A 25,333-nucleotide genomic window follows, 5' to 3' on the forward strand; every position below is an offset into this window, starting at 1 on the left:
ATAATGGCTTGTCCATCAAGTTTCAGGCAGTCTTTTGAGACTTCTCTGACACACTGGTTATAGAAGAAGGAGTAGTACAGAAGAACACTGGCTAACTATGTTGTCATGTTGAGGACATGTACTCAGCATCCAGCTGAAGGATGTCAAGCAACCCATTCAGGCATGAAATTACACACAAACCTAATCATGATGGACAAGTTCTCAACTTTCCACCTGCCCCTAGTCCTATCACTTTTTATGCAAAACCTTGCAGAGCCAGCATTTCTACACTTTTTCCTGATCTCTTCAAGAACAATGTTTACCAGTTTTTCAATTATTTTGTTTTGGATATCCTTAGAATTATACTCAGCATTTTTCAGTATACCCTGTGCTATATCAGCCAGGTTTGTCATCATTCTTTAAGATATAAAAGATCAGCATTCATGTGATAATGCTTCAAAGTTTGTTGTTCCACAGAGCCTGAACTACAGTGGCCCTGAGAGCTCAATTCACTGCAACTTAAGAAAACATTAAATAGACAAACACAAGCAAATTAAGAAAACAACTTAAACTAGGTAACACAGGCACAGCATTTAGGGAAAATGTTGCAATAAGAACGAACACAACCAAACACAGAAACTACCTGCAAAAAGAAGAAAACAAACTGTTTTTTGTTTTTCTTTTCTTTGTTTTTTTTTTGTAGCACAAAATTGCACTGTGTTGAGCTGCCAGGGTCACTGGGGGATCTTCTGGCTAGTGAATTTATCAATTTAGACCGTTTCCTATTTTCATGTTAGTTTGGTAAATATGTGGGGAAAAAAATGCTGCTAGCTGTTCATAATATGAGAGAAAAGCTTCAGAAATCAATGTCATGTCTACAAGAGTAGCTTCAGTAGCCAGTTGATCTGATCTGATCTGACAACAAATTCATTAGGTGGGGAGGAGGAATGCTTCTTTGCCTTTCCCACTACCTTCTATTTAAACTATAGCTAAGAATTTTCTTCATATAATTGAAGATTTAGAGAGAAATAGAGAGAAAATGCAATGCTGATTATAAGATTATTGAAAAACATAAATTGCAAATAGTTAATTTTTTAGCCATGGTAGTCGTTCAGGTTTCAAGGATGGTAGTGGTAAATGGTCTTATGCTTGTGCACTTTTGTACACTCAAGTGCACTCACTTTTTTTTTTTTTTTTTTTTTTAAAGCCTCTTGCCAAAGTCCCGCCTCACAGAGCTACAAACTTTCTGTTAAATTACAGGGAATCTGTGTTGTCACCATCAAACACAGAAGCAAGGGCTCATTTATAAGTAATTTACTAAAATAAGGGTTCAGTTTAATTTATGAAAACACAATTGCTCTTTAAAAAAACCTCTTTAAAATGATACACATAACACTCCACGCACAGAACCCTTTGTTTATGTCACTGTTCACCAGTTTTATTGTATTTTAGTAATTATTTTGGTGTTGTTTGGTAACACTGCTGTGCAGATTAAAGGTGACCTAGGATAAAGGTTGCCTGCAGTGCGTGTGTGTGTGCGTGTGTGTGTGTGTAGGAGTGCTGTGTCTGTGTGGGCATGCTTGTGGGGATCCAAAACCTGGAGCCCACTGTGAGATCTGGTCTCCACAATATAAATCATTGAATCTTAGAGCAACAACTTGGTTTAGGGTTCGGGTGTAGGCAGGTAGCCAAGGAGTGGTTATGGTAAAGGTTAGGGTAGCTTTGTTGTAACCTGCTTGTTGTTTGTGTGTGCACACATCTGCTTTCATAAAGTAACATTGTGAAGCAACCTTTTTGTGTCAGTGTGAGCCTGTTTATCTAAAGTGTATATGCCATTGTCCCCAGTGATTTTAGTGTCCCCAGGAGGCCCAGTGTGAAGCTGGCAGCTGCTTATTTTCTTTCTGTGGGATAGAGTCACCTGTGGGTATCAAACCTCTGTAGTAAAAATCATGTAAGTCTCTGTGTTTTTTATATGTTTAGTATGAGACGAAAGACAGAGAAATATTAAAAAGCTTCCCTTTGACTTCAAGTCTCTGAGGGTTCAGGCTAGTGTGTGTGATTGACAGTTCTGTCCTAACCAGCACAGAGATTATATAAACACACTTGCACTGTTCCCTGTAACAGAAGCCCAACAACATGCTTTGTGTATTAAAGAATATAGATCACTTCATTTACATGTACCGTAGCATCTAAAATTGAATATTAATAATATTAATATTGATATTTGCTGGTAGAGAAGCTGTTAGTACAGGTGATAAATTACATAAGTACATAAGGTCTGTGAATCCAGAACCGACTTTAGCTTATTCATGTGCCACAGGCTCTATTGTTGTCCAATATCAACCAGACACACAATGATCTTGGACCCAGGATGCTTACTACTTCAGAGTGCACACCAATAAAACACTTATTAACTAATGACTGTACACTCAGCAGCATGAAGAGGTTTTGATAGCCATATTGCAACAAAATAGTGCACTTTAATTTATTTGGGAAAACATGCAAACATAAATTTTGTTTACATATTCACATGTGTATGCTACACTTGTTAGTCACATGGCAGCTCTTCATGAAAACTTCTTATCCAGGTACCACAGTCGAAACTTTACTGCCTCTGCAGTCTTTTGATCTTCCCACACAAACTCACCTGAAAACAAAGATAACCCCGCACCCACATGCAGACACACTAGAACACGCATAAACATGAATACTCACACACACTTACAGACAATGGTGCATAATGAGACCATCTTATACACTATTCAGACAGGCACTAGCGCCTGCCTAGGTGCTGTAGTTCCTGTTTTCCATAATTCATGTCTTGCCAGCAGAAGGGTCTCTTAAGGGAATGAGGGCAGGTGAATAAACCTTCAGATAGAGAGTCTGTTGGTACTTCACATTTGTGGGCAGCGAAATGGCTTGCTGGTTAGAGAGGCCGCCCACTGACAGAGATGTCACTTGTTTCACCCCTGATGTGTGTTTATTTTCAGCTGTGAATACATATGTTGGGTTTGTGGAAAGTGTCCTTCAGCAACAGACTATACCCTCTACTTCTCTTCTGTTGTGTATGGTACTGGTTACAGCTGTGAAATCTCTAAAGAGCATCAAACCCATGTATTTCCAGATCAGTCAGTATAGAAGTACCTCAACAGGCAGTGATGGTTTCCATGTGTTTTGCAGATACATATTATCTTATCTGGGAATATTCAGCTTTAAAATTGGTCAATTGTTAAACATTTCATGCTACTCAGGCTCATGACCACTGAGTTTTATAATTCATGTTACAGTACCATAGATACTGGAGGCGATCAGTTTTGATACACCATGCCTACAAGTGTTTGATAATGAAATATGTTACATTTTAAGATAAGATAACAATACTTATATTTTAAAATTCTCTTAAGCACCAAACTTCTTAACAACTGAATATTTGTAGTAGCTACTAAGATATGTTTTTCAGGTATCTGTTAAAGTAAACAGGTTGGGCCTATTAAAATAGGTTTGCCAGAAGTCAAACAAGCCAGGAAATAAACCTCTTATTTCTAATAGTTAAGACGTGAATAAAAATGTAATAGTTTATTACTGACCACAGGGTGATGATACATTTTTCATCAGATGTTTTGCTAGTGTCTTGCAAGCAATCCCCTCCATCCATCAGCTATTGCTTATCCTGTAGAGCACCATGGGGTGCTGGAGCAAATCACATGCTGACACCGAGAGCTGGGCTACACCTTGGCCCGATCATCAGCCTGATCCCCTATCCATCACAAGGCTGACACATAGAGACAGGCATCCTGCAACTAAAACAACCAAATAAAGAAAAAAAACAAAACAGGCAAGTTATGCTGTAGGAATGTCACATGAGACCATGTCATCTTTTAGATATAATCTGATATCATGTAATTTGTTCTTTAGCATAAAAGCTTAAAATGAGAAATGAGGCATGCATGGCTCTGTAGGTCATGAAACAATACATTTGGCCTAATTTACTTTTTCACCATCATCAGCCCTTGTACCTCTGAATTTACTGTTGCAACTACTATAACTTAGTTTGTAGTGGGAAGTCCTTTAGCTTTGCTTCTAGCCAAAGCAGCAATGATTACTTAAAACCATCTCATTTGGCATCTCATACAGCAATGCGGCGGTGATCAGAGGAGCACTTTAATTGATTTCGTGTGAGCATTAGCAGCTGCAAACACCTCCAGGCACAAAATCAGAATTTATACAGTTTAGAACAAGACACCTCCCACTAATATAGTGGTGAGCTTCATCCTTGAAAAATGATGACAATTTAGATATCAAAGTGAAAACAGACACTATAAGAGGGCTCAAGTGGAATCCGTTTGATTAGGCCCGTTGTTCTGTTGTGGAAACTAAAACCACACCTGCTGCTGCTTGTTAAAGTTTAGTGCCAATTTTATTCCATTCTCTACTAATAATGTGACAGATCCATCACAGGTGATTGAAACAGGCACGCCAAATGAGGCTGTTCCTCATGAACCAGAGAACAAGATTATACATATTCATGTGCAAAGAAGAGCAAGGGGAATGTAACTAACTAGACAGCAATGAATGAATCGGGGTTTGCAGCTTCTATTATCTCTCTTTTCTTTCTCATGCTCTGTCTGTCTGAGTAAATATTGGTGAAAGATATCTGGCATCTATGTCTGGGCGGAGGCATCGTAAATAAGCTTCTGAGAGATATGGTGGTCAATACAGGAGGGAGGAGAGGAGCTGTAGGAGGTGAGTCTGATTAATGACTTGGTGTTAAAGAATGAGTTGGGGGTAGATCTCAGCTATTTTTTTCCTTTCAATTCAATTTCAGGCACTTCCGTGTCCATGATTACTGTGAAATTGGGACTTATTAGCCATCTGTGTGCCTCCTTTAAGACCTTTCATGTTAGTTCATGTTGTTTCACTGCAAGGACATCCTGAACTTTCTTTTTTGGATATTTGATGCACTATGCTGCATGTTACTTGCAAATCAGGTTTATTTATATGAACCCATTGTTACATCCAGGACAGTATCTCAAAGGTCAACAACAGCACCATTTTCCCCAGAAAAAAACATTTCAACTCCTTATGGTGGTCAAAACAGATGCACAGATGGGTTCTGTGTTGATGAACGTTTTTTTGTTGTATTAATAATTTGTTTATTTTTTAATTGAATGGTAACAGACTTGGGACAAAGTGCTTATCACAGGTGTCCAGAACCCATCCTGAAATGGCTTCTTTTCCACGATCAACAGTGTGTTCACATCTTGTTCACCAAACTTAAAAATGCAACTGTTATGTATAATACTGTGGAAAAAAAATGTTGGCAGGTCTCAGTGAATAATAGCTATCTATTGATTTTGTATCCACCTCTGTCATTTGTAGAAAGCCTGCATCAATCCATCTCACCCTTCACCTTAAAATGATAACTAGCAATAACATTGTATTATTTATAAATGCTATTGCATTTATAAATAATACAATGTTAATCACTACAGCTGTACTTTTCTGCACATCGACTGTTGGTCACATTGACATGAATTTTTATTTTGCGTGTGTCTGTGTGTGTGTCTGTGTGCGTGTCTGTGTCTGTCTGCGTGTGTCTGTGTGTGTGTCTGTGTGTGTGTGTGTGTGTCTGTGTCTGTCTGCGTGTGTCTGCGTGTGTGTGTGTGTGTGTGTGTGTGTGTCTGTTTGTGTGTGTGTGTGTCTGTGTGTTTGTGTCTGTGTGTGTGTGTGTGTGTGTTTGTGTCTGTGTGTGTGTGTGTGTGTGTGTGTGTGTGTCTGTGTGTGCGTGCGCAGGTGGTCTGTGGCATTTATTTAAATTAAAGGGAGGTACACGTGAGTGATGGATTGGGGAATGGGAGGATTAGCTGAGATAGCTTTAGCAGAACATTGTGGATGTTTTCCTCGGGCTAATCCTTGCAATTGATGACTTTGCTCCATTAAGTCTATGTGTTGGCAGCCTTGTCAATTACTCATTAATCCTACTAAGTATTTACTTCATTTGGGGCCCAAACTGCTTCTCTTTGTGCATGTGCAGTCTTACACATGTGATAAAACAGTACACACAGTGGGTATATGTCAGTATACAGTGTAGTCACTGTCTTTGTTTTAGGGGTTTGGGAAAAGTAGGCTCTGGCAAGAACATTGATTGAAACTGGCAGGTTTGTGTGCTAGTAGTAGCACCTTAAAATATTTTTTTACAGCTGCCAGTTTTTAAATTGTAAAAATAAAGCCAAGCTGTAAAACATTCAGTCACTGACACTATGCAGGACAGAGACTTGAGGGGTGGCTTCACTGGCATAGTTGGTATAAAATTGACTGTTGCTCAGCTATATAGTGCAATGCTATCATAAATAACATATAGTCATAATAAACAGTACAATAATAGGAGAAGAGCCGGGGTTGATAAAAATTAACTTTCCCTTTAATATGGGGGAATTTAGAGTAGATCCATGTGAAATGACTAATACAGGAACTGTAGTTTTTCTTTTTTTTTTTACATAAACCCAAAACATCACTGAAAAAGTTAATATAAAGGTGAATAATGCTATCATGTTTAATATTTGTTGGTTAATTCTTATTTTTCTTTCCTAGGGACTTTTTAAAGCGTGATTTGATCATTGATTACTGCATTCTCTTAAAAGGTTGACGTCCAACCTGTTTATAAATGTCCTGTCAAAGATGTCAGCACAAACTAAAAATAATAATAAAAGTGGAAATCCCACAGTGACTTTTCATGTCAGATCCAATGTGCTGGAACCTAAATAATGTATTCTGACCACACTGCGTGCTTTGAAACCAGCACAGTGTGGCTCTACGTTTCAGAGTGGCACATGCAAACTGAAGTGATGTGGAAACAAGCACATATGATTCTTGCACTCATTTTCTTTTGCTCAGTGTCAGGGAAGCTCTTCATCTACAGGCTCACAGACGTACTCGTTGGCGGTTATACGCTTCGCCTTTTCCCCAAAGGAACAAACACATGCAGCTGATAGATGGATTGGACTTTGAAAATTGTGCCAACGCTGCATAGCATCGATGGCTATGATCCATTCATGCTGCTGACAGATCTGCTTTCCTCTCTGCTGCATTCACATTTCCAACAAGCCATCAAACAAACACATTCCACTTTTGTTACAGCTTGCTTGTTCTCGAGAGCTTACCACGCCTGCTGTCACTGCTGGCTGTTGTTATGGAACAAACACACAATAAACCTACAATGCAGCGGTGCCACCAAAGGGTGATCAGTCATTTTAATCTCCTAACCACTTTTAAGCTAATGTATGTACAGAAATACTTGAACTTTTGTTTCTTGGCTCTTTGTTTTGTACTCTGTTTGCATTGTGTACCAACAGGATTGTGTCACTGGTGCCTGCTGTGTATTTGTATGTCCACAAAAATACAGACGGACACAAAGTGACATCATTTATGTCATATATGCAGGTTTCTTAGTTGCTTTTATTATTATCTTATTGTCTAACACTGTTATTAGAGATGAAGAATCCAAATTTAGCCCAAATGGTTACTCCAGCAACCACTATAACTGAGTGTAGCACCTGTAAATCAAGTGCAAAGACACACTAGTCTTAGTGGAGCGAGAATTTTTAATACTGCCACCAGTACAGTCATTAAAGGTCAAACACTGTCCACACTGTATAAAAAACTGATTACATTTGTCAGAAAAAAAGCTGCAGCCAAGATTTTTGAAAATAACCTTTGAAGGCCATTGTCCCTCTACATATCTGGTTGCAGATTCTCTATTTATTGAGCAGGTTATTTAATACTCAGGTCGACTTTGTCTGTTCTATTTGTTTATGTGATTGTTGTGTGACTGTGTAAAATTGTTCATTTAACAGTTGTTTTTTTTTTCACTTAATCGATCATTTCAGTGATTGTTATTCATAAAATGTGAAGTTACTGTATAAATTAAAATCAAGTTTGCATAAGTCCTCACTTTACATGTAACATCCTGCTTGTCAACCTCATTGGGCTTTTAGGTGATTTTCTTCCACTTGAAAAAGTTTGACCTTTTTCAAATGTATGACAAAACATACACATAACATAACATGTAGGCCTTTATTGTGAAGTTGTGCTCTAGAAATAATCACTATGGTGTGACAGTGTGTGTTTGTGTAAAATAGCTCTCCTGTGGTTGACAGGTCTTTCCAGACAGTGGTAAATAAAGGGGGTGAAAGGCAATTTGCCTGGATGTTTCCTTGGTTTCCTCTACTTCACAGCTGTGTATGACTTCCAAAGATCTGATCCATGTGTTAGCAGGTTGATGGGCTTCTTTGTGATTGTGTCCTGAGATTGAATCCTTTGATGCCCTCAGAGGTTTTGTGTTATGTGTATTCACTTATCAAGCTTACACAGTTAGCAGGAACAATTAACATTGAATGGCTTCAACAGCCAAATCATCTGCCATCACTGAAAAAAAGATTATTTTAACAAAAAACTGGTGGAGTTAGAGACCTCCCCACCCCCGTCCAAATCCAAACCTTATCAGGATATCTCTAGATAATTCCATCTGAACACTCGTAAAAGCAGTGGAGTTGTGTTGCCAAGCTAAATTTTGTGACCTTAACGGCACAGTTAGTGATTTCATTATTTAAAAAAAAACAACCTTTTAGTTGGAGTGCTGCGGCCCTCACACGCCTAATTTACCTTCATTAGCAGTTTAGATACTGAATGAAGTTGTACTTAAGAAGCTAATTACAAAGATAAGAGTTCAAATTAGTTTAAACATGAATGTTTGCTCAGATTCCAACAAATGCAAGTTCTCCTGCTTGCATAGCTTTTATATTCAATGAAGGTACACCACCTGGTCTTCTTTACACTGACAGGGTAGACATCCTACTTGTACTGATGAACTAATTTTTCAAATAGAAAACCATCATATATGCAGATTATTACACATCATCTAAAAAGTTTCCGTTTACAACACTTTTGGAGATGTAGGTACAACTGAGAAGGGTTTGTGATACCACTGAAGTCAATTAATACAGACTATTCACATAACCAGGTTCTATGGCTTAAGTCATCATGTCTCATAAATCATTTCCTGACGCTGGTTACCTTCATCCTACAGCACTGTATATGACTCGGCATTTCTGGAAATCACTGGCCTTTACTGCCAGGCTTTCTGCAGTCAGCATTTGTGTGTGAAATGGATTTCCTAGACTCTCATAAGAGCCTTTTGTTTATTTTTTTCCATGGCATCATATGAAGGCAGTTTACCTGCTGGTGCCATTTCCCATTGTGCTCTACTATATATTCCATTATTTTCCTAGTGCTGTTTGTTGCAAATAGGGCTGAGCTTCATCAGCCTAGTGTCACGAACAGCACTTTCCTCCAGGGGCGATGCTTTAGGACCACTGTACCACAGCTGCTTTGAAGATTACGCCTGTTTCTTATTCACAGAATGGGCCAGCCTGTTAAACCTGCTGACCTTCCTCCACCTCCTCCATTACCCTCCATCTTTCTTTTTTTTCTCCATGCATTCCCACATCTCATTTTGTTTTCTTTCTCCATTTCCTTTAAATGCAGTTACATTTCTCAGACTAGCACACATTGTGATATAGCCTGCATAGTACACTAAATAAATTAAACTGAAGCTCTAGCTTTTTGCCAAACTGTGTAAGAGAGACACCAGTGTCCTTGGATCAATCACCAAATAAAATTCAGTTCTGTTTTTAAAGGTTCATCGGAAGGGTCTCCATCAAATACTTCCTATCCGTCTCTAAAACAACTATTTATCCATCCATCCATTCCCTATACTTTAGTCCAATTCAGGTCATTGTGGGCTGGAACCAATTCCAACTGATGCTTGGCATGAGCAAAATGATAAAATTGAAAGACAGGCAATTTCCCTTTTTGTCTTCACACTGTTTGTGATTTAGTGTGCCTTTCCTGTATGCAGGTATTTCTAGAGTATGTCTTTGAATTTGTTAGCCCATGTGCTGCCAAACATTTATCTTGTATACTTTTTCCAGTCTGTGATCTTCAGTGCTGACAGGGTTTTGTTGTCTTGTAGTTATTATCTCTCAGCACAACTTAGGATTGTGAAATTGATTCAGTGGGTTCATTGTTCTCTGCAGTCCACACCATTCTGACATGTAATAATTTGAGTTGCTGCTTGGAGCATATGTTGATAGGCATTTTAATAAAAGCATTTCATTATTCCTTGCAGGTATAGTAGGAAGAAGACAAAAGAACGAAAGAAGATAGATGGGTAGTTTTTTTTTCACCAATGTTACACAGAAGAGTCAACACGAAGTGCTAATAGAAATACATTATCATAGTGTGACCTACACAACAATGTTTTGGCACTACTGTTTTTATTAAGTACATAAAAACTGCGACAAACCTAAAAAGGCAAGTAAAAACATGGCGCTATGGCTCTTAAAAAAGATGAGGAATAAGGAATTCATTCAAGTGCAGTAGCACTGATGTTAAGCATCAAGAGAAAAATCCAGATCCTGAATGAGTAATAGCACTCATTTCTATTGAGCAGTCTATCTTAACACAGCTGCTTCAATATGCTTAGTTTTTTTTTTGGAATGGCAAGCAAAAATTGATGCATTTTAGATTTTATGTGACCTGCCAGAAAAGCTCCAGTGTACAGGGCTGTGGAGGCAGCCCTGTACACCCCATACCCTTACATACATACACCCCAAGGGTATGGGTTGTATGTATGTAAGGGTATGGGGTGTACATACACCCCAAGGGTATGTACACCCCATACCCTTACCTTACCACTGAAATCTGAATTGGGTGAGTTGCGTACACTTCATCATGATTGAAGTTGGCATTATAACCCAGTAATGGTGCACCTAATAACCACTCCTGTTTGCTTGTCCCTGATGCTGCACACAGTGGAGCTAAGAAGCATGTGAATGTTAGTGATGGAGGGCTGATATCGCTCCTATTTTTGCAGATTTTGCCATTTTGTTTAATCACACTGCAGTAGTATGTACATTGCTGAGATGTACCGTACATTCATGAGATTTGGCTGCAGTAATGAGAGCTGTGTACTTAACTGTGATGGTAAAAACTGAGCTCTTAACCTTGAAATATTCACATATTGACTTAGTGGTCCTCTGCCTCAGTGTCCACAAGGCTTGAGTTTTAATTACATCTATGGTACAAGCAGCTGAGATGAGATTTCTCCACAGGTTACCTTTAACTTTAACCTCAGTGGTTCAACATTTTAAGCTGCTGTATGTGATTCATGAACCAGATAATGTAAAGATGTTGGAGCATTAGAAGACCCTCCAGTTGATGCGGGAGGACGATATCATACCTACTCAGATGTCCTGTAATTTTTCACAAATACCGATGGTAGCAAAAATGGGATACTTTCTTATGCAAACACCTTTCTGTCAATTCAAAGCTGAAAATGTTTCAAAGATTTGACACTAATACTGTAAACACACAGACTTTAACTTTACAGTTAAAGGGTTTAAAATTAACGTTTGTGACTGTTGTATTAAATGATTATTTATTTAGCAGGGAATTATTCCTTCAAGATCTTCAACCCCATTCAGTTTGATTTTTCTACACTACAAGGAACATTGATCTGCAGAGGGATTGCAGTGAGGCACAGCCAACAGCAGTTTTCACTAGAAATGTGTTGTGTGTCATTTGTGAATGGAGAACTACGCATTTTTCAGTTGGGTTTATGTTTATAATTCCCTCTCATTTCGTCTCTCCTCTCTTCAGGTTCTGAAGGGCAGTAAAAAGCTTTGTCTGTCTGTGCGTTCAGTTGGGCGGATTCCTGGGGGCTATGTCACCAACCATGTTTATACATGGGTTGACCCTCAGGGTCGGAGTGTGTCCCCTCCACCTGACCTGCCTGAGCATCGGAGTGCCACCCTGAGGAAAAATGACAGCCAGCGACGCAGCAACATGCAGCTGCTGCAGGAAGGAGACGAGAAAAAGGTAAGACTTTAGTGTTTCTGCTGTATATCTATGTGTTTTTCTTATTGCTCTGAAAGTACAACTGAGATTTCACTTAGTATCCAGGGGAGAGTGTGATAATTCAAATCTTTCATAGATGATCATGACATTAAAATATTCAAAACACTTTCACTCTCTTATATTCACTCTCCACATAGATGTTTTTCTTAAATCTTTTTTTTTTTTTAAAACAGAAAATTCGATTCAAATTTATGACAAACTTGCAAAGGCCAGCTACATTAAGCTCAGCCTTAGTGAGCAACAGTTGCATTGTTTTGCTTTGCTGATGAACAAGTCATTGTTGCAGTGCTACGTATGTCATTTGAACTTGGGCAAAGTTACTGAGCCCCATGTTGCTCCCACTTGCCATTTCATCTGTGTGTGTGTGTGGGTGCTTGTAGGTTTGTGTGTGTGTGAGTGACGGGGGTGAATAGGTAAATAGTGTAAAGCACTTTAAGGGCACTAGACCTCCCCATAGAAGGTTAAGCTATATAAGTCAAGTCAATAGACCACGCATTTGTCATGCCTCAGCTATATCTGCAATGCCCAGTTTACTGTTGAGGATTTTGGTACTTTGAAGGATCAGCAAGTCATGTTATCATCTATTTCCAATATGTCTGAGCATGCTGACTGATAGCTGTCAGAACAACTAAAAGAAAATTATAGTGGTAAGACTTGGTCTTACTACCATAATTTACTTTTAGTTAAAAAAATGATGGATGCTAAAAAAAAAATAAAAAACTATTAAGAGTAATTGGACATTCAGACCCACAAAAATCCACCCCAAAAATCCGCCTGCAGGGAAGTCGCTGTCAGAGTTGTTCAAAAGATTTATTATACTAGAACTTTCAATTTTTCAGCAGCTGAAAGCCATGCATTAATCTTAACTGCTTTACTTCCATTAATACAGGCTGTAGTTAATGCCATGCAGATAACTTTGCAAAAATATTAAGCCTGTAGATAGTTTGGCTTTTATAGCCTCTTGGATCCTGCTAAAAAACAGAGAAACAGAATAAAAGGTAAAGCTAATTGCCTGAACTGTGTGTCTGATGGTTGGAGATAATGAACAGCCTGATATCTTCAGGTGGTCACTGCTGACCGTGAGGGGAAATCTATGTCTGTGTCTGAACATTTTCATTTGGATTTGTCACCAGTTCTGTAGTAGGAGTAATTAAACGTCTGTGCTGTGTCATGTGGTTTGTTTAATGTCTTAGTGTCTTTTGAATCAAATCAGATCAATTCTTATTTATATAGCACTTTCAAAAACAACTTATTTTGACCCAAAGTGCATCAATAACCACAATCTACAAACTAAACAAAAACAAAAGGTAAAGTAAAATATCAGAACAGTCATAACAGTAACAAAAAAAGGTAAATAGGAAAAGTGTTCTACTAAAGCAGGCCAGAGTACAAAAAATTACTCAATTTAGATTGGACTAGAATTACCGCATTACAGTTTTATGCCTCTGTCAACCAGCCAAGTTATGCTTTACATGCATGTTACACTGTACAACACCACTGACTATGAGAAGAAATTTCCTTAAGGCATTCCTGACATATCACGTTCACTAGAATAGGACAGACACGAGGTCACAGTGACCTTTGACTACCAAATATCTAATCAGTTCATCCTTGAGTCTAAGTACACACTTGTGCCAAATTTGAAGAAATTCCCTCAAGGTGTTCCTGAGATATTGTGTTGACAAGAATGGGATGTACAGACTGATGAACTGACAACCCATAAACACACACATATCATCAGTGCAGAGGTATAAAAACACTTACGTCAGTGAAGAAGCAGATCTGTGGAGCTAAGCAGTTCCAGAGTCCAGGAGCGACATCAGCAAAAGCCCTGTCACCCCACTCTCAAAACTTCAGTCTGGTTGGAGAACCACAGATGCCGGCATGTACACAAGTTCCATAAGATACGTAAGTGCTAGACCATTTAGCACCTTAAAAAAGAACACTAAAATCTGTAAATCAATTCGATATTGTACCAGTTAACAGTGCAGAGATATGAGAACCGCACTGAGTATATTTGGGTGTTGATGTTAAGAGCTGGTGTCTTTGATACTGTACGTGGCACCTGAAAGCCAAAACAGCTGCTGCTATTACTGTACTTTCCTATACTGTAGGTGATGTAGACTGGCACCTCTGAAACTGTGAGGTGATTCCCATCTCTTACAAAGTATTCAACATGCTGTCATGTCAGTAACAAGCTGAAAATAAATGTAGACCTTTTCACTCCTTTAAACACTCTCCAAAGTGACCACAGTCTTTGGCTGGGATGATATTAGTAAGGTGAAGTGACTTGGTTTATCTGTTTATACATCCACTGGCAAGTTCATTCACTACACCATATACAATACAAACCATTTCAAAATGCACTGGTCTCAAACATTGTTTTCAGAGCAGACAAACACTAGAAAAAGTCCATAATGAATGACTGGAGACTGAGAAGGCAATAGCCATTAAGAGCTGTTTTGTGGTGCCAATAAAAGAAGGATGAGTCTAGTAATTAAAACTACTTTCCATGTCGAACATAAATGTCACAGAGAACACGTATGCCTCCATATTCCTACTGAGATAAGGTGACTGGCTTAATTCCAATAAGCAGCCAGCTGTTATTAAAATAGAAGCATCATATGCACCGAAACAAAGTAAAATTTCTGTGCCAGATCCCAGACCTACATCTGCAGGGAAATGACAGGGATGAAACCAAGATTGTTTAATAAACGTATTTGCATATGTGCCATCTTGTAGTTGCCAGGGTGCAACTGATTCCCCTTTTACATCTTGGCAAGAGAAAGCCACATTAGGGTCAATCCAAATAATGAAGAGCCTCAATGAGGAGTAAAATTATAGAACTAAAATTTGGCATAGCTAATCCACTGCTGAACCTCTGCAACTGGACAATGTGAGCTTTCATTTCCTGCAGTTGAATGATCAAATCACAAATGATTAGAATTACAACTTCTGCCACCAGAACTAGAAGCACTGATAATATCTCATTGTCTTTGTGTTTTATTTAATGATGTTAAAACGCAGGCCCTGAAATATGGTAGTTGTTTCTTACACAGAATCAGCTTTACTTCCAAGTATGTTGGACACACAAAAATGAATATCAATAAGAAAACAAAAGAGACAAAACCTACAAATGCTAAATGTGTAAATGTATTAAGAGTTGCCCTTCGATAGTCAGGCGACTAAAGTTGTGCAGTCGTGCAATATCAAACTGTGATACTTGAACAACAGAGGATCATTCCTTTCATCTAGCAAAGGTCATCCCTGCTTTAATCTCCTCCTCAGACTGGACTACTGCAATGTGATTTATTCTGGTATCAGCAGGCAAATCATTCAAAGACACGGCTGAAACAAAATGCTCCTGTCAGGCTTTTAACATGCTGAAAGAGAAGTAACCATATCACACCACTCATGGCTGCCCTTCACTGGATACTCATGAGTGTCAGGACTGATTTTAAGATTTTGGCACATGTTCTCAAGGCTTTGAATGGTCAGACTCCTGCTTATGTCTGTGATATGCTGACTCCCTTTGAGCCTGATCGCTGCCTGAGAGCTTCTGGCAGGGTCTTACTAATGATTCTACAATCTCCACCTGTCACTAAAGGTGAAGCGATCTTTGCTGTCTGAGACCTTCAGGTGTAAAACTCCTGGCCTGGTAACCTCAGGCAAACAAACTCACCGTCTTCCTTTGTCTTTTTTGAGGGAAAACAGCAAGGTGAACAAAAAAATTTCCTTGATGTGATTTTAGCTAATGCTTTACTCAGGAGGTGGAGGAGTTTAAATGCTCATTTAAAGATGACCACTAACTCAAAATTAAAGAAAGGTATGTGAAGGCTTTTTAAAAATAATAATAATAATAAAAATGCAACCACAGGGGGGCAGAATCCAGTGTCTTCATGTGCTGGTCCCAAGTCCAAGTAAACGCAGAGGGTTGTGTCAGGAAGGGCATCCGACGTAAAATTTAAGCCAAATCAAACATGCGAATCACAGATATGACTTCCATACCGGATTGGTCGCAGCCCAGGTTAACAACGACCACCACTGGTGCTGTTGACTTACAGGGTGCCAGTGGAAATTGGACTAAGAGGAGGAAGGCGTGTTCGTAGACAAAGACAGAGTGTAGGACTTAGAGCAGGGACTTTGAATGGAGGAACATTGTCAGGGAAAACTAGAGAGTTGGCTGATAAGATGGAGAGAAGAAAGGTGGATATCTTGTGTGTTCAGGAGACCAGGTGGAAAGGTAGCAAGGCCTATAGATTCAAGCTGTTTTATCATGGTGTGGATGGAAAGAGGAATGGAAGATAAAGGTGGCAAAGGCCAAACAAAGGGTATATGAGGATTTGTATAATAGGTCTGACACTAACGAGGGAGAGGTGGATTTGTACAGGTTGGTGAGGCAGAGAGACAGAGATGGGAAGGATGTGCAGCAGGTCAGGGTGATCAAGGACAGGGATGGAAATGTGTTGACAGGTGCCACAAGTGTGATGGAAAGATGGAAGGAATACTTTGAAGAGTTGATGAATGAGGAAAATGTCAGAGAGCACAGAGTAGAAGAGGTGACTGTTGTGGAGCAGGAAGTAGCAAAGATCAGTAAGGATGAAGTGAGGAAGGCGTTGAAGAGGATGAAGAGTGGAAAGACAGTTGGTCCTGACGACATACCTGTGGAGGTATGGAAGTGTTTAGGAGAGGTGGCAGTAGAGTTTTTGACTGGGCTACTTAACAAGATCTTGGAGAGTAAGAGGATGCCTGAGGAATGGAGGAGAAGTGTACTGGTGCCCATCTTTAAGAACAAGGGAGACGTGCAGAGTTGTGGAAACTACAGAGGAATAAAGCTGATGAGTCACACAATGAAGTTATGGGAAAGAGTAGAGGCTAGGCTGAGGTCAGAAGTGAGCATTTGTGAGCAGCAGTGTGGTTTCATGCCAAGAAAGAGAAGCACAGATGCAATATTTGCTTTGAGAATGCTGATGGAGAAGTACAGAGAAGGCCAGAAGGAGCCGCATTGTGTCTTTGTAGAGTTGGAAAAAGCGTATGACAGAGTGCCGAGAGAGGAGCTGTGGTTTTGTATGAGGAAGTCTGGAGTGACAGATAAGTATGTTCGAGTGGTGCAGGACATGTATGAGAGCTGTAAGACAGTGGTGAGGTGTGCTGTAGGGGTGACAGAGGAGTTCATGGTGGACGTGGGACTACACCAAGGATCGGCTTTGAGCCCCTTCTTGTTTGCTGTGGTGATGGACAGGCTGACAGATGAGGTTAGACAGAAATCTCCCTGGACCATGATGTTTGCAGATGACATTGTCATATGTAGTGAGAGCAGGGAGCAGGTGGAGGAAAATCTAGAGAGGTGGAGGTTTGCTCTGGAAAGGAGAGGAATGAAGGCTAGCCGCAGTAAAACAGAGTACATGTGTGTAAATGAGAGGGACTCAAGTAGAACGGTGAGGTTACAGGGAGTAGAGGTGGAGAAGGTGGAGGATTTTAAGTACCTAGGGTCAACAGTCCAGAGCAACGGAGAGTGTGGAAAAGAAGTGAAGAGACGTGTGCAAGCAGGTTGGAACAGGTGGAGGAAAGTGTCAGGTGTGATGTGTGACAAAAGAGTGTCAGCAAGAATGAAAGAAAAGGTGGACAAGACAGTGGTGAGACCAGCAATGTTGTCTGGTTTAGAGACAGTGGCACTGAGAAAAAGACAGGAGGCAGAGCTGGAGGTAGCAGAGCTGAAGATGTTGAGGTTCTCTCTGGGAGTGACGAGGATGGACAGGATCAGGAATGAGGACATCAGAGGGACAGCTCATGTTAGATGGTTTGGAGAAAAAGCCAGGGAAGCCAGATTGAGATGGTTTGGACATGTTCAGAGGAGGGACAGTGAATACATTGGTAAAAGGATGCTGAGGTTAGAGCTGCCAGGAAGGAGGCCTAGAGGAAGACCAAAGAGGAGGTTCTTGGATGTAGTGAAGGAGGACATGAGGAGAGTTGGTGTGGGTGAGGAGGATACAGAGGATAGGGTTAAATGGAGGCAGATGATTGGCTGTGCTGACCCCTGAAGGGAGCAGCTGAAAGGAAAAGAAGCGTAATAATAATAAAAATAAGACCCAGATGTTATGTCAATGATGTTATTTCCCTAAAAAATAGTGAAATTACCTCAGCCCAATTTTCACCTTAACAAGTTGGTCGCGATGTGCGCCATATTTGGTACACAGTGTACTTTCCAACATCGCGATGTGTACCATATGTGGCGCACACCTTTATTTATTTATTTATTTTTTAATAATTATATCTTAGAAAAATTTCATAAATTGCTTGTGACAACAGTCTCTACTGATAGAGGAAGGTCTGGAATAAATAAAAATATGAAGAAATACCTTTATTTATGGTTTCAATTAATAGAAGTATAGGTCTCAAATCAACATTCATTCAAGTAGTGAAATTTCATGGTTTCAATTCAATATTGTTCATATCCTTTGTAGACCAATACAAAATGATAAAATAAACAAAGTAGCAAAATTGAAAGAAAAATACCCATAGATTTTATTCATTTGAGAATATGTTTGAAAAAAAAATCACATGAAGCCTCTAAAACACAGTTTATGCTTCAACACAGACAATCAAATGAAATTACTGAAAAAAAGAGTAAAGTCTGGTTGTTTTCATGAATGTGCTAACTAGTTATTTTGAATGCTTGACACTACAACAGTTTACACATAAGGGTGGCTTGTCGTCACAGTCATTAGAGTACGTGTTCACTCTGCGTGTTTTCCTTCTTGCCACAGCGCTTCCCTCATTGAAGGCAATCATGTTATAGCATTCACGGCAGCGCTTTCTGTTTTTGGTTTTAGAACCTATAGCCTCAACCAATGTGTGTTGAGATCGTTTTCCTTCGATCGATGACGCCCAGTGGTCATACTTATTGCATCAGCCATCGCGGCCAACGTGTTAATTTGTAATGAGTCTTTTCAGCATATACCCAATATGTGGAAGGATTCCACTGTAGTTCCAGCCCCTAAGACCAGGTCCCTGACAACGATAAATGATTTATGACCAGTCTATTTAACATCACTTTTTATAAATGTACTGTATTTGAGAAATTAGCTGGGTTAAATATATTAAGATGACTCAACCCATAATCAATCCAGTGCAGTTTGCATATATGGGTGTCAGTCCGATAAGAACATCTCTTCAGTGGGCTCACAGCAAGTATAGATACAGGTACTCTCACCTTTATTGCTTATTCTTTACATGTCACAATCAGCGTGTATTTCCTGACCCATGGTTCTTATTTTGTAGTGTTTCCTGTTCTGTTTCTTAGGTCATTAGATTGTTTCAAACTGTGCCGTGTTGTCTCCCTCCTTGTAACTATGTAAGCCCCAGTCACTCCGTGTTCAGATCATATCACATCACTCCTGTTGTCTAAGTATTATGAGTCTCTGGATTTATGCACTCCTGAGTCATTTCTGCCATTTGTTCCCTTTTCGACCGTGTCTGTTGCCTGTCCTGTTAGTTCTCCACATGAATGCCACCTGCCTGGACCCCCAGTCAACCCTTGGTTAAATATCTGTTACACCTGTCTGTTTCCCTGTCCTGCAGTCCAGGTTCCCTGGAGCAGCCCTTCCCTACACTATCCCTTTTAGTAGAGACCTGTTAACTTGCTGCCTCCCACTGTCTGCATTTGGGTCCTGCTCTTTCAATATCTCTGACAGTACACCATCATCTGTCAGAGTAAACACAAAAAATGGAACAGTCATAAAGGACACAGATGACTCCGAGGTTAGCTTATTAGAAGAGGCAGAACTGGGACATGGCCAAATAATTGATGATCTGACACAGACTCCTTCTCCTAAACACTGAGAAGACTAAAGACGTGAATGTAGACTTGGAAATGGATAATAACAACTACATTAACACGGTAATAAATGGAAACCAAATAGGAACCATAATAGACAAAATGCTTAAAATTGAGGAATATTGTGTCACGGCTTATAAAAAGGTGCTACAGTGGCTGTATTGTCTCAGGAAATTATCAAATTTTCACATTAATAAAATCTTGCTGGAAATGTTCTATTAGGCTTTTAATGAGCCCACATTGTCCTATTCATTGTTTTCATGGGTTGGTCAGGCGACACAACCCACATTGTAAAGTGGGCTCGTGGATTGATTGGGGAGGAACAATTATACATAATGTCTTTGTATATCTGGAAGGTACCATGGATTGTAGCGACTATTATGAAAGACAGCAAACATCCTTTGCACAAGAAATTTAGCTTTCTTCCATCTGGTAGAAGATATATGGTTCCCGGATGTGAAACAAACAAATATGAAAATACCCCCTTAGCTATCTCACAAACAAGTGAGCAAGGAAAGGTTTTCTGGAAGGAAAGTTAATTGAAATGCACTGTACCTTGTTCAGTTATTTCGCTAGTAGTTCTCATTTTTTGAATTTAAGTAAAGAAGAATTGTGAAGAATTTATTTTTTAATCTTTAAATTTTTCTTTTTAAGATAATTGTTATTGAATTTTAGGTGATATGTTTTTATCTGTGTTTAGTCGGATAATAATGAGGACTTCCATCTATCGTGCTGCAAAACAAATTTGATCTTGGGTACAAATAAAGACTGTTGTTACACTGCCTTTTTGTAACTGATCTGTTGTAACTATTGTAATTAACTATTTAAATTATTATCAGCATAATAAATTCTTTTTTTTCTTTTACTTGTGATGTTACGGTTGGGTATGTATGAATTACTGTAATTATTAAATAAGTGTATGTGTGTGAAGAACTTGTTACTGTCCCAGTGTTAAAAAACTGAAAAAGATATGATATGATAACATGATTGCACCTACATTGCAATTATTATATTATATGAATAATAAAGTGTAGATTTGGACATCATCAGCATGCACTGTGTATGCCTAGAGCAAAGCTGGCTTTGATATTAAAAAATTAGGGGTTTAAAGGCTTCAGGGCAAAAACAAATGGCTGCCAAGTTAAGGGCAAACCTTGATGATATAATGCAGAGGCTCCAAACAATCACAAGCATATTATACCTGCCAGAGTCACTGCCAGTGGCTTAGGATCAACCAGTTTTCGGAGAAATGAACCCTTCATTTAACTCTATAGCCTCCAGAACAGACCACAAATAGGCCCAAATCCTTTAAAGGCTTTCTTAGATACAGGCAGGGAGAGAGGTTAACATCTATACCTGTACCACTGTTCATATGTAGAGCAGGCATTTTATACTGAATAATGTAAGTCTGACATAATCACAGCACAAAACTGAGTTCATTAAATGGTATAATATAATTTGCAGAAAGCCACAGTTCCAGCTAAAGTGATGGCAACTTCAGGGTATATCTGTGTAGATTTGAGGATAGAGCATAAAGTGAGATAACTGCATGACGTGTGTATGTTGAGCCATGGATGAGCATTGTCTGTCAGACATGTCAGGCCCACTCTGTGAAATGTATCAAATCCTTGCTGAGGTGACCAGCACTGCTTAAAAAACAGTTAGTGTAGTATATATGTTATTATATGCTCTACACTTACACACAAAAGATCTAAAATTAGTCAGAACAGTACAGGATTAAACAATATGTTAACATCTGAGACAAATGCAGAAACTTGGATTAATTATTAGGTTATGTGTATTGTGTAGGTACAGTATCATTAGCTCTCTGCAGCAATAGCCTGTAATTAATTGGGTGCTGTAGCAGAGATCTGTTCAGCCTCCAATAATTCTGGATGGTAGATTATTTGATTTCAAAGTGTTGATACTGTCTGCTCTGCTGATCAGAGGGACTGACACGGATGAGCCTTGTAAACACACTGACTGACCAATTCAAAGTGTCATTCCTCTAATCAGAACGGATTTAGTCTCCTCATTACTGGCTCTGAGTCACCACATCTGAGTAGCTCCAGTAACTATATTTTCTGCTAGCAAACTTCAGCTCAGAGTAGGAGCATTATTTTCTCTATGCACTGCGTTTCACGTCTCCCTTTCCCATGAATAACAGCTCGACACCACGGGCAACTCTGGCAGCTTGTCAAGCACCGCATAATGACTGCATCATGCCATTCAAGATCATATTTGAGAATTGTCTGTGTAAGATATGCCTTCCTTCTCTGTCGCTCTGTCTTTAATAGGTCAACTTGGTTTTGGATGACGGCCGCTCTCTTGGTCTAATGATCCGGGGCGGAGCAGAATATGCTTTGGGTATTTACATCACTGGAGTGGACCAGGGATCAGCAGCGGAGTGTGGAGGACTTAAGGTATCACATCAGTTTATCTTTCACTTGCTGTCTCATACATACTGTCTCACTTTGATCTAACATAAAAATCTGTGACAGTTCATATTAGAAGTGTTCTTTGGTGAGCTTGCTGGGGAATACATAATGAAAACACTCCCTGTCACTAGTGTCTTCTTCCATTTCTGAAGCTTTCAGCACACTTGTTAAAGTTCTAGTGCCTCGGCCTTATGTTATGTTATAGACCTTGCAGAATTAGGACAGAAATGATTTTTGTCCTAATTGAATTGACTGTAAACACTTCAATCAAGCTACATAGCAGTTACTGAAAAACAGCCAAAACCACAGAGCAAACCCCTGCAGTCTTCTTAAAAATATCACCAGATATGTTGAAACAGTAAGCAGTGCCCTAACAATCATCTGATCTGATACTACTTACCTTAACTACCCAGTAAAATCTTAGAATTTGGTAACAAGCTCTGCTGCTGCTTTGAGCACAATATTAGTGGGTTACTAGAAATAAGATGGGTAATTCAGCATGCACACAGAAATTATTTTCAAAGAATGTAGTTTCTGTAGTTACTATATTTTTCATTTTTGCAAAAGCATTGATGTCTGAGCTGGAAATTATTCCTTTCACCTGCTCTCCTTACAAAGAGGTCAGAGCATAGGGGGCAGGTACAAAACAGCTGGTGGGGATTTTGATATAATACATTAAAAGTGTTAATTAGCCATCCCAGATCAGGGTTTATCAACACTGGACCTGATAATGATTAGATCTCTCTAATTAATGGAATAGCCTGTATTCATCTGTGTGGATGAGATGTGCTCCTCAAATGACTCTTCACTCTGTCTGGAACAAAGGCTTCTCTGACCAGTAGTGAACTTTCCTTTGATAATCTGTTACAGTGCATGAAAACATAGAGTAGACACGCCATCATCTTTGCTTTTCACACTCACATGTCCTTTTAAGCTATTTTTGTCAATTAGTCAATTTACAATATAGGCTGTTAAAAGATTGCTTTAAGATTCACTCATCCATTCATTATCTATACCTGCTTATTCCTATTTAGGGTCACAGGGATCTGCTGGAGCCTAGCCCAGCTCTCTTTGGGTGAAAGGCTGGGGTACACAGGGCTGCTTTAAGATGTTTGAACAAATTAGAAAGAACATATGCTACTGGTTGTAATATGATGCACTATGGCTGTACTCCCTTTTAAATTGGGGATCAAACACTCAAAAGTAAACTGCTCTAGTGAAACAGACTGCACAGCTTTGGTTGATTTGCTTACAAATCTGTTTTTCATGGTGACATGGCAACAGAAGGGGAATAAGGATGGACGTCTCCTCTCCTGAGCCCTTCATGTCAGGCCTGTTAGTGATCAGCCTGTCAACCAGCCAATTAGGCAGCTGCCTATTAGAGGACCCACACAGGGGCACTCAGAATAGCATCTTAATGTGGAGTGTTCTTAGCAACTAGAAAGGCTTCTTATTAAAAAGAATGGAAAGTCTGAAGACGAGAAGGCTTTTATATACCCTGATATGACATGGGCTTTTTCTTGTCCGTTACTGTTTCTGCATTTTCCCTCAGGTGCTGTTCATTATTTCATACGTGTAAACTAAATGCTGCGTCTTCTGCTGTCCCGTGATGTGCACTTTGAAGAATGTCTTTTGAATGCTGTCAGACCAAATGGTTTTTTTGCCTCAGTTTATCCCCCTTTTTCTGTTTTGGTGCCTGGCAGTAGACTATTTTGAATGGAATATAATTTCCTCCAATAGAATAAATACAAGACAGTGGACTTTCTGGAGCAAGCAGGCATATTCATATTGGAGTTCTGGGTTTAGTGTAAGAAGCAAAGATCTAGAAAGGCACATTGTCTTGCCTGGTGCAATGTTTTTCACATGGGCATTTAGTGAGTTGGAGTGATGCTTCACTAGACACCTGGCAATACCCGCAGGCCAAAAGCCCCATTCTGTCTCGGCAGAATGAGGGGGAATGGAGGAAATAGGAAGAGAAAGAGAGAGGTTGCACAGCCCCAGACAACCACGCACATTAAGGCACAAACACAGGGGCATTGTGTGCACATCCCCACTCAGCTAGGCAAGAAATAGGTGAGACACACAAATACCGAGAAAAAAAAACCTCTCAGGTCATGGTATTTAAATTTCTAAACTGAGCTGGGCATTTAAATAGGTCAGGAACACATCTATAGGATATAGGCTATCATATCTCCAAGGAACTAATTACTTGATAAAACCCTCCCTGCTGACATCAGTAGCAAAAACACTGGGATTGTTAGTGCCCAAGGCAAGATCATTAAAACATGTACCTTGTAAACAATGTCCTTTGGTATATTTAGAAAATACTCAGTGGATGTGAATAATGGATGTGAAGCATCCGTGACAGGAAAATCTAGCTATTGTAGTTCCAGTGAAATCGAGTAACAAAATGACTGTTATTGTTAAAGCTGGATAATGTAAATGCCATTTCACATTAAGAACGAAACAACATATAGTCCACAATATTGAACATTAACTTTCCATGTGGTTTTCAGAATGTTGCCGTTGCTGTGAGGCAACAGTGCTAACCACTCAGACGCTATGCTGCCCACATGGTGGCTGTTGCCTCACAGCAAGAAGGTTCCTGGTTTGAAACCTGGCCTTTCTGTGTGGAGTTTGCATGTTCTCCCTGTGCTTGTGTGGGTTTTCTCCAGGTACTCTGGTTTCCTCCCACAGTCCAAAAACATGTATGTCAGGTTGATTGGTGACTCTAAATTGCCCATAGGAGTGAGTGTGAGTGTGTGAGGTTGTTTGTCTCTATGTGGCCCTGTGATGGACTGGTGACCTGTCCAGGGTGTACCCCTGCCTTTAACCCAAAGAGTGCTGGGATAGGCTCCAGCAGGTCCCTGGGACCCTGATTAAGGAATAAGGGGGTATAGATAATGGATGGATAGGTTTTCAAAATTACATGCACAGTGTCTCTTTGAGTGAATATGATGTATAATATTTTGCTAATAATATTTTTGCTCACTTTTTTAGACCTTTACTGAGACACCAAATAAGGACAGTAAGAATAAGTGACTGTAGTCATTATCTGGGTCATAGATAAATACTGTCTACAAAAAAAACTAAATTTATACCA

The 25,333-nt window shown here is 39.5% G+C and overlaps 1 protein-coding gene across 1 annotated transcript in view; it reads left to right on the plus strand.

The window, feature by feature from the left end:
* Positions 1-25,333, plus strand: part of whrna (whirlin a) — a 122,405-nt gene that overhangs the window by 45,739 nt on the left and 51,333 nt on the right. Inside the window, exons 2-3 of the mRNA XM_026297896.1 lie at positions 11,698-11,916; positions 22,090-22,215. Of these exons, the coding sequence (XP_026153681.1) occupies positions 11,698-11,916; positions 22,090-22,215 (345 nt within the window). The remainder of the gene's footprint in view (positions 1-11,697; positions 11,917-22,089; positions 22,216-25,333) is intronic.

The sequence above is a fragment of the Mastacembelus armatus genome, chromosome 12, assembly GCF_900324485.2.
Source record: "Mastacembelus armatus chromosome 12, fMasArm1.2, whole genome shotgun sequence".
Lineage (NCBI taxonomy): Eukaryota > Metazoa > Chordata > Actinopteri > Synbranchiformes > Mastacembelidae > Mastacembelus > Mastacembelus armatus.